We start from the raw sequence: 9,492 nt of genomic DNA, 5'->3' as shown, positions 1-9,492 counted from the left end.
TCTCAGTATGCAATGGAGCCTGCCACTTTAATTCTCCATCTCATTCCCACTCTGACCTATATGCCTGTGCCCTCTTGCACTGTTATAATGAGGCCCAGCATAACCTTAAGGAACAGCATCTTCCACCTGCACACACTGCAGTCTTCTAGACTCAATATCAAGTTCTACAGCTTCATGTAACTCACTACCTCTGTATCAGAACTAGTTAGTTCCACTATAAGTCGCTCATCTGTAATACTGATATTTTTTCTTTCTCCATTAGCACAGCCCAACCTGCCGGGTGTGTCCCATAGCCCTGCATGATCTCTCTTTCCAACTGCCCTCATTAACCTAAAAACCTGATGAATTCAGCTACAGCCTTTCCCCACGACAACCCCAGCCTCCCCTACCAGAGATTTTCCCGCTGTCCTATCAATTTCTCCCCCACCATCTCTGGAGCCTGTCTTCTCATTTTCCTAGCTGTGAACTGAAGTTGTACAATTTGATATTGGGTCGAGATGACTGTAGTGCGTCCAGACAGAAGGTGAGGTGTTGTTCCTCATTGAGCTGAAACGTTAAGTCTGTTTCTCTCTCCACAGATGCTGCCTGACCTGTTGAGTGTTTCCAGCAATTTCTGATTTTCAGCAAGACTTAAACCAACAATTTTTCATGAAAGAAGCCAACAAGGTAACTAGGCTACTCAACTGAGTACAGTTGGGTATAGTAACACAGCTGCTGATACAATAATTTTTTGCCTTAACTGTGTTATATACTTAGCAAGGTATATAACACAGTATATACTAGATCACTATGCACAAGTATATAACATATTTGAATTTCAAATATCACTTAATTAATATAATGTCTATAAAAACATAAATTTATCATTGTTTAAAATATGCCAGCGCAATTTATTTAAATTCAAATAATTAAACAAACCTGAAATTTAAAACAGCTAATGTGCCACGATGACAATGATATTTTTGGATTGTTGTAAAAACCCATATGGTTCATTGTTCCCCGTCAGAGAAGAAAATCTGCCAACCATACTCTGCGTGGCCTATATGTCAAGTCAAGTCGACTTTATTGTCATATGCACAAGTATCTGCATGCAGAGATGCAATGAAAGACTCCCTTACAACAGCATCACAGTGACTTCAGACTCACCAACATTATTGACTCTCATCTCCCCTCTGAAATGGACTGGGAGTAATTAAGCAGAGACAATAATGTTGGTTGAAAATGATATTCACATCTCATGAAAGAATGATAAAAACTATGCACTTTTTAAATGTTCCTACTCGTCATAATCTCAATGGTTAGTTGCAAATTCAAAATAGCACCATTTCTGATTGGGATTCTTCCCTCAAAATTGACTTTTAAGGAAATCAGGTATGTGTAATAATGAATAAGTAAATATATCTTCTCAGTTACTCATACTGTATGAAATCAATCAAAGCATTATTTTTTGATAATGAATAATTCATCTTTTGAATTGAAAGCTGTGTATAGCTTCATCACACCAATACACTTTGGGGCTGAGATCATTCTGTGTTATATTGGAAGAAACTATGTTTGCATTAAATTCCTTTGTTTATTCTTTTAAGAAATGTGTTCAACTTTATTTGAAACAATTTAGTGCTTTGGTTCAAGCGGTGGAACATATACTTCATTGTTAATTTCACCCTGTGAAATCCTTTGTGTTTTACCAAATAACATTCATGTATAAAAGTTCCAGGTAATGACCATGTCTAAGAAGAGGAGGTCTAGCCAACTCCTCTTGTTATTTGATGGCGTTATCATTGCTGAGGTCCCTACCAGTATCCTCTGCTATATTAAACACGAGCCAGAAACTCAACTGGACCTGCCACATAAACATTGTGGCTACAAGAGCAGGTCAGAGGCTAGGTATCCTGCAGTGAGTGATTCACCTCCGGACCTTCTAAAAAAAGTTTACAAGGATGCTGTCAGGACTAGGGGGCCTGAGTTATCAGGAGCGGTTGGCCAGGCTAGGTCTTTATTCCTTAGAACATAAGAGAATTATGGGCGATGTTTAATATTAAATGTTTAAAATTATGAGAGGCATAGATAAGGTGAAAGTCTTTTCCCCAGGGTAGGGGAGGCCAAAACTAGGGGGCGTAATTTAGGTTGAGAGGGAAAAGATTTAAAAGGGACCTGAGGGGCAACTTTTTTCACGCAGAGGGTGGTGAGTATATGGAACGAGCTGCCAGAGGAAGTGGTTGAAGCAGGTACAACAGTGCCATTTAAGAAGCACTTGGATAGGTACATGGAGGGGCAGGGCTTGGAGGGATAGGGGCCAAATGCAGGAAATTGGGACTAGCTGGGTGGGCACCTGGTCAGCATGGACTGGTTGGGCAGAAGGGCCTGTATCCCTGCTGTATTGCTCTGTGACTCTATGACTCCAAGGAAAGCCTTTCCACATCAGGAGTGTGATGGAATATTCAATGCTTGCAGATCCAAGAAACTCAAGAAGCTCAACACTATCCACAACAAAGCAGTCCTCTTGACTGATGCCCCATGGACCCTCATTAAACATTCCTTCTTTCCACCACCAGCACTCCATGGCTGTAATGCACTGCAGTTGCTCACCTGGGCAACCCCAACAGTACCTCTGAAACCCACAAGGTCTACCGACAAGAAGGTTGAGGGCTTCAAGTTTCAGCACAGCTTGGAGGTTCTCTTCCATGTTGCCCATCACTGTGTCTTGGAGATAGTGTTCATCATCACTACAGGGTCTAAACGAACACTACCTCAGCATTCCTCTTTTGCACTATTTATTTATTTATGCAACTTATAGTAATTTTTTATGTCTTGCACTGTACTGCTGCCGCAAAACAACAAATTTCATGACATGACAATGTTGCAGCTAGATAGGATCCTGGTCAGACCCCACTTGGAGTACTATGCTCAGTTCTGGTCACCTCACTACAGGAAGGATGTGGAAGCCATAGAAAGGGTGCAGATGAGATTTACAGGGATGTTGCCTGGATTGGGGAGCATGCCTTATGAAAACAGGTTGAGTGAACACGGCCTTTTCTCCTTGGAGCGAAGTAGGATGAGAGGTGACCTGATAGAGGTGTATAAGATGATGAGAGGCATTGATCGCATGGATAGTCAGAGGCTTTTTCCCAGGGATGAAACGGTTGACACAAGAGGACACAGGTTTAAGGTGGTGGGGAGTAGGTACAGAGGAGATGTCAGGGGTAAGTTTTTTACTCAGAGAGTGGTGAGTGCGTGGAATGGGCTGCCGGCAACGGTGGTGGAGGCAGATAGATAGGGTCTTATAAGAGACTTTTGGATAGGTACATGGAGCTGAGAAAAATAGAGGGCTATGGGTAAGCCTAGTATTTCTAAGGTAGGGGCATGTTCAGCACAACTTTGTGGGCCAAAGGGCCTGTATTGTGCTGTAGGTTTTCTATGTTTCTATATGTCAGTGATATTAAACCTGATTCTGATTCTGATTCAACAGCACTGTAGGAGAACCTTCACCAGAGAGTCTGCAGCAGTTCAGTGTAACTCAGCCGCACCTTCTCAAGGGCACTTAATACAGGACTAACCTCACGTGCCACACCCACGTCCTGACTGCCCCATAACATGAGTAGCTCAACATTTCAGAGAATAACTAGTAACTGGTTTATTATTGTCACAGGTACAGTGAAAAACTTTTGTCTGCATGCCATCCAGACAGATCATTCCAAACAAAAGTACATTGAGGTAGTACAAAAGGGAAAAAAAATCAGAATGCAGGATAAAGTGTTACAGTTACAGAGAAAGTAGACAAATAAAGTGCAAGGGCCATGATGGGGTAGATTGGAAAAGTTCATCTTTATCACATAAGAGGAATACCAAGAGTCATAACAGCGGGATAGAAGCTGTCTTTGAGCCTGGTGGTACGTGTTCTCAAGCTTTACCATCTTCTGCCTGATGGAAGTGAGGAGAAGGGAGAATGATTGGGTTGATTATGTTGGCTACTTTCTCAAGGCAGCAGGAAGTGTAGAGTCAAATGTCAAGGTGTGTGGAATCCAGGTAATATTCTTTCTCCTAAAAAGCATAGCTGAAGCATAAGGGCTTTTGCAATTACTGGTCACATTACTTATTCTAGCTTTTTAATTCCATATATAATTGAATATATATGTATTTGAATGTATTTGGGTCGCACAGTGGCACAAATAGTAGAACTGCTGCCTCACAGCTCCAGCGACCCAGGTTCGATCCTGACCTCGGGTGCTGTCTGAGTGGTGTTTGCACGTTCTCCCTGTGACCATGTGGGTTTCTTCCGGGTGCTCCGGGTTTCCTCCCACATCCCAAAAATGTGTGGGTTAATTGGACACTGTAAATTGCCCCTCGTGTGTAGGTGAATGGTGGAATCTGGTGGGATATAATGGGAATGTGGGGAGAATAAAATGAGTTCGGGTAGGATTAATGTAAAAATGAGTGCTTGATAGTCGGCATGGACACAGGGGGCTGAAGGGCCTCTTCCTGTGCTGTATCATGCCATGACTCCATAGCTGAAGTTAAATTCTTCAGCTGCAGTGGGATTTGAACTTGTGCTTCTGAATGGATAGTTTAGGTCATTGGATGCCAGTTCAGTAACTCAACCACTTGGTAAGACGGTGGTACGATGGTTCACAAGGAAAACACTGCAGACGCTATAAATCAGAAATAACAATAGAAAATTCTGGGAATACTCTGCAGGTCGGGCAGCACCGTAAGGTCTAGGAGCAGAATGAGACTATTCAGCCCATCTATGCTGATTATTTTTCAACCCCATTCTCCCACCTTCTCCCTGTAATCCTTAACCCAAAAACCTATCAATCTCTGCCTTAAATATACCCAATGACTTGGCCTCCACAGTCCTCTGTGGCAACAAATTCCACAGATTCACCACCCTCCGGCTGAAGAAATTCCTCCTCATCTCAGTTCTAAAGGGACGTCCCTTTATTCTGAGGCTGTGCCCTCGGATCCTAGACTCTCCTACTGATGGAAACATCCTCTCCACGTATGCTCTATCCAGGCCTTTCAGTATCCAGTAGGCTTCAATGAGATACCTCCTCATCCTTATGAAAGCACCTGGAAAGAGAAACACAGTTAATGCTTCAGACAGAAAACCCTCCATCAGAGCTACGAAAATGAGAAAGCAAGTTGGTCTTAACTCACAGAGAGGATTGGGGAGGGATGCATAGTATAAAGGAAACATCTCTGATAGCTTGACCCCTCCAGCTTCTTTGCAACTTAAAGCTAAATTGTTTTCTCATTTTTACATTGGTGACTGAGTGTCTTTGACATTGAGATATTAGCCTGGTTTCTCTCTCCACACACACTGCCTGGCCTGCCGAGTGTTTCCAGTGTTTTCTGGTTTTATTTCAGATTTCCGTCATCTGCAGTTTTTTTTTCCACCTAGCAAATTCGCCGACTTCGGCTAACGACTCTGCCCTCAAAGAGCAGATACTGGAAATCTGAAGTAAAATGCTGCATAGAGTCACAGACGAGCAGTGCAGTCTGAGTAGCAGAGAGGGAGAGAGGTAATGTCTCAGAATTGATGAACCGGGGAAAGTTTGAAATCAAACATGTTTTATTTTCAGAGGAGGGAGTTGGAGAGGACACAAACAGAATCACTCAGGTAGCAACACAGTGTATCAACCACTTTGCACTGCAAAGGACTTTTTTTGTTCTAATTGTGTTCTTTCTTGTAAAAATTGTGTATAATTTATGTTTAATTTATGGTTTTCTTGTGAGTGCTGCTTATCTGGTGCTCTGTGACTGTGATGCTGCTGCAAGGAAGTTTTTCATTGCACCTGTGCACACATGGACTTGCGAAGATGACAATAAGCTCCACTTTGACTCGGTCTTTGCATTTTACTCTTCCTCCGAACCTATCTTTTATTTCCTTCCCTCTACCCCCACCATCTCCCCTCCCTCCTCGTCACCCGTTCCACCCCCCCCCCCCATCCTTCCCCCACACCCCACTCTCGCCCCGCCTTCCCCGCCCCTTTGCTTCATCTTAAAACTTTTTTTTAGCGGTTGTGACCATTGGGGTTAACCCTTTCTCCGCCTGACCCCTCTGCGCGCACTCAGGGCCGGTCGTTTGCCTTCAATGAACGGGACATCTGTAGTTTGTATGATGGAGAGAAAGAACACCACAGACACCTCGCCCTGTAAACTGGTCTGAAACGCGTTGGAGCTTTCCAAAACACATGAAGGCAGTTCCACGCCCAGTGTTGTCTGGCTGGGCTCGACTGATTGGTGGGTCGGCTGGTAGTAACCGAGCTGAAGCAGCCAATGGAAGCGACAGCAGGGTGGGATTTGCTAGGTCGGGGTCGGGGGGTGGGGGAGAGAAATATATACACAGGGAAAATTACAACTCGGAGCGGACTGGGAACGCGTGGGTTTTGGAGGCTGGAGACTGGTTGCAGCGCTGCTGGGTCCGGGTGGGAGGCGTAGAGGTTGGTCAGTTCCTGGGGTTTGATCATCCCTTCCCCACCCCCCACCCCACCCACCCCTCCTCCTCCTCCTCCTCCTCCTCCAGCCCCCCTTGTCCACACCTCCCACTCCCTCGCGGTGCCTTCTCAAACTTTGCGACATGGTTGCTGGAGAGAGCGCCGAGTCCAGCGATGCCGAGACGGGGATGGCCAGCTCTCCCCGCCGGCTGGCTCTGCGGGCCGAGCCGGCTTGGTGCAAGACTCCCAGCGGGCACATCAAGCGGCCGATGAACGCGTTCATGGTGTGGTCCCAGATCGAGAGGAGGAAGATCATGGAGCAGTCTCCTGACATGCACAACGCGGAGATCTCCAAGCGCCTGGGCAAACGCTGGAAAGCCCTGGAGGACAGCGAGAAGATCCCCTTCATCCGAGAAGCGGAGAGACTCAGGCTCAAACACATGGCCGATTACCCGGACTACAAGTATCGACCCAGGAAGAAGGGCAAGGGCGGGGCCATCGCCAAGATGCTCAGCAAGAAGGTGGCATCGGTGAGGAACGGTTTAACGGGCAAGAAGCAGCGAGCCAGGGGAACCAAGGCGGCTTGGAAGACCAAGCGAAGCAGCACCGTCCGGCCGCCGGGACAGGAGGCGGAGGCGGAGGAGGTGGACCCTGTGGGGAGGTTGATGGAGATCCGCCTCGCCCACCAGGGTCACCCCAGGAAACCTCGGCCGCCCTGGGAGGGGGTCTTGAGTGAAGATCCCAACTACTGCCTTGCAACGGAGCTGCCCGCCGGTGACCCCGAGACCCCGGCTTCAGAAGGACGAGACGGGAGAGCGTGCGAGCGTCCCAGGGAAGCCCGGTCCCCCTCGCCCACCTCCAGCCGGTCGGGCTCCTGCTCCCTCGCCTCGTCGTCCTCGTCGGACGAGGAGCTGGAGGAGGAGATCCTGAACATCATCACCAGCGCAAACTTTGAGAACCTGCCCCTCGATACACTGGACTCTCTGTCACTGGACAGGGATGTGGAAGGGTCGCTCACGAACTCAGCGTCTCACTTCGAATTCCCGGACTACTGCACTCCTGAAGTTAACGAGATGATTTCAGGAGACTGGCTGGCCTCCAGCGTTTCTGATCTGGTATTTACCTACTAAATATCGCTACAGAGATTTTGTTTTTAACAAATCATCCTTTTTTTGCTTTTTTTTAAAAAAATAATTCCTCTTAAAACACACACATAAGCAAAAAAAAAAAAAAGAGTTAAACCAGCAATTTCAACGTCAGCGTGCATTTTTCTAGATTATTTTAAATCGCATTAAGGTGCCTCTCCTGATTTTTTTTTACATGTTAAAATATCCTCTACATAACCCCACCCTTGTCCCAAAGTAAGTTAAATCGATGCATTTTTTTAAAATTGCTGTTTAATATTTTTGGATCTTCAGACAATAGCGCTAGTGCCGTGATCAGGATATCGATTATACACACACCTGCCTTTATAGTTGGGCAGTAATTTTTTTGTGTGTGTTATGAAATATGTAACTCTTCCTGGCTTTGATTACTAACGTACAATATTACAAGGGAGAGAACACAGCTTTATGAAGAACCGTCTTTACGTGGTTTCACAGCGGGGTTTTTTTTTAGCACAGTTTATTTCCTGTGGGTTTTAATAATTTTTTTACAAAAAAAAAATCTGGAAATACTCAGGACAATTTGCACGCGCGGACTGACTAAGACAGAGCTGTCGCTTTGCAAGTTCAAACCGATGCGTGGACAGCTTTGCAAGCAGTGGGCTGGACATGTTCTTTGAACCTGGCCGTCTCCTGGGAATCTGGGTTTGAGATAACATGCATGTCGTGTTTAAGGCCAGCTCGCAGCTGCCTTGATAGTATTTCGGCGTGGAGAGATTTTCAATTTGCCAGCTGGTTGGATTGACAATCTTGTCTCGGAGTGCAGCGAACCCGCTGGGTCCTAGCGAGCGCTGGGTTCTCACCGATCAAACCCTGATGTGCCGGGCAATAACATAGGGAAACGGAGGAGGGTCTGGGAGTCTTTAATACACATCCTTTCATTGCAGTTCTTTCTTTAAAAGAAATCTAGTTTTTAGAAAATGTCTTTGTGCTATTGATGCGTCCTGTTACCGCAAGCCATTCACGTTTCGGCTGAATATCATCTGGTGGCTCCCTCGCATTTATTACACTCCCATTACGCTGCATTGTTGCTGATATTGATACCTTGGATCGGGGAAGCGGGGTGGGGAAGGGTTCAACCGAGGACCATGGGCTGGGTGGGGGAACTGGAGACACATTCAGGGCCGCCCAAGGTGCTGTATTGCAGCCTCTGTTGCAGATTAATCTGGTGGGTCTGAGGTTGGGTTTGGGTACATGAATGGGGAAACTCAGTTGGGCTAATGAAATGTTATGAGAATCCAGGAGGATGAAGAGGAGCAACCTGGTGACACTAGTAGAGGTCAGCTACCTAGGGAGGGATGGTGGGGCGTGTATATTTTAGGTCATTGGTTGTAGGGTTGGAGAGGGAAGGGTTGAGAAGAATTTTTTTCACCCAGACTTGTGGCGGGGATCTGGAACTCACTGCCGGATAGAGCATTGAAGGCAGAAACCCTTGCCTCATTTAAACAGAATCAATTTAGTGGGATTTGTGACCAATTTAGAACTACAAAGTGGGATTAGATTGGACATCCTCCAAATGGCTGACAGAGGCATGATGGGCAGAATGGCCAGCTTCAGCCTCATCAATATCTGTTGTCTAAAGTCAATTTCTGGTCTTGAATATTTAACTGGGAAAGCCAGATCCATATGCATTCTAGCGGGTGTATTGGTTTAGAATTAAAGTGGGGGTGGGAAGGGGGTTGGGACAGGGGAAGGAGTCCAGATTGCCCGTGATCAGATTGCGGGAGGCTGTTCACACTCTCAAAGATGCATTGAAATCCCCTAAAGCAGAAACAGAAATTCTGGAAGAACTCAGCTAGTCAAGCAGCATCTGTAGAGAGAGAAACCAGTCAATGTTTCAGGGTCAGCGACCTTTCCTCAGATTTTTTGTGTTAGTGATCCTCCTTGAAATC

General features: G+C 45.9%; 1 protein-coding gene across 1 annotated transcript; it reads left to right on the top strand.

Moving 5' to 3' along the window:
• The first annotated feature begins 6,557 nt into the window (after positions 1-6,557).
• Positions 6,558-7,596, top strand: sox12 (SRY-box transcription factor 12). The gene has a single exon (XM_052031414.1). The coding sequence runs from the start codon at positions 6,581-6,583 to the stop codon at positions 7,565-7,567; it is 987 nt and encodes a 328-aa protein (XP_051887374.1). The 5' UTR covers positions 6,558-6,580; the 3' UTR covers positions 7,568-7,596.
• The last annotated feature ends 1,896 nt before the right edge of the window (positions 7,597-9,492 follow it).

The sequence above is a fragment of the Pristis pectinata genome, chromosome 16 (assembly GCF_009764475.1).
Source record: "Pristis pectinata isolate sPriPec2 chromosome 16, sPriPec2.1.pri, whole genome shotgun sequence".
NCBI lineage: Eukaryota > Metazoa > Chordata > Chondrichthyes > Rhinopristiformes > Pristidae > Pristis > Pristis pectinata.
This window is presented reverse-complemented; position numbering and strand designations above follow the sequence as displayed.

What these genes read in the sequence shown, in the direction of transcription:
- sox12 (XM_052031414.1), top strand. Translation starts at nt 6,581, where the DNA reads ATGGTTGCTGGAGAGAGCGCCGAGTCCAGCGATGCCGAGACGGGGATG.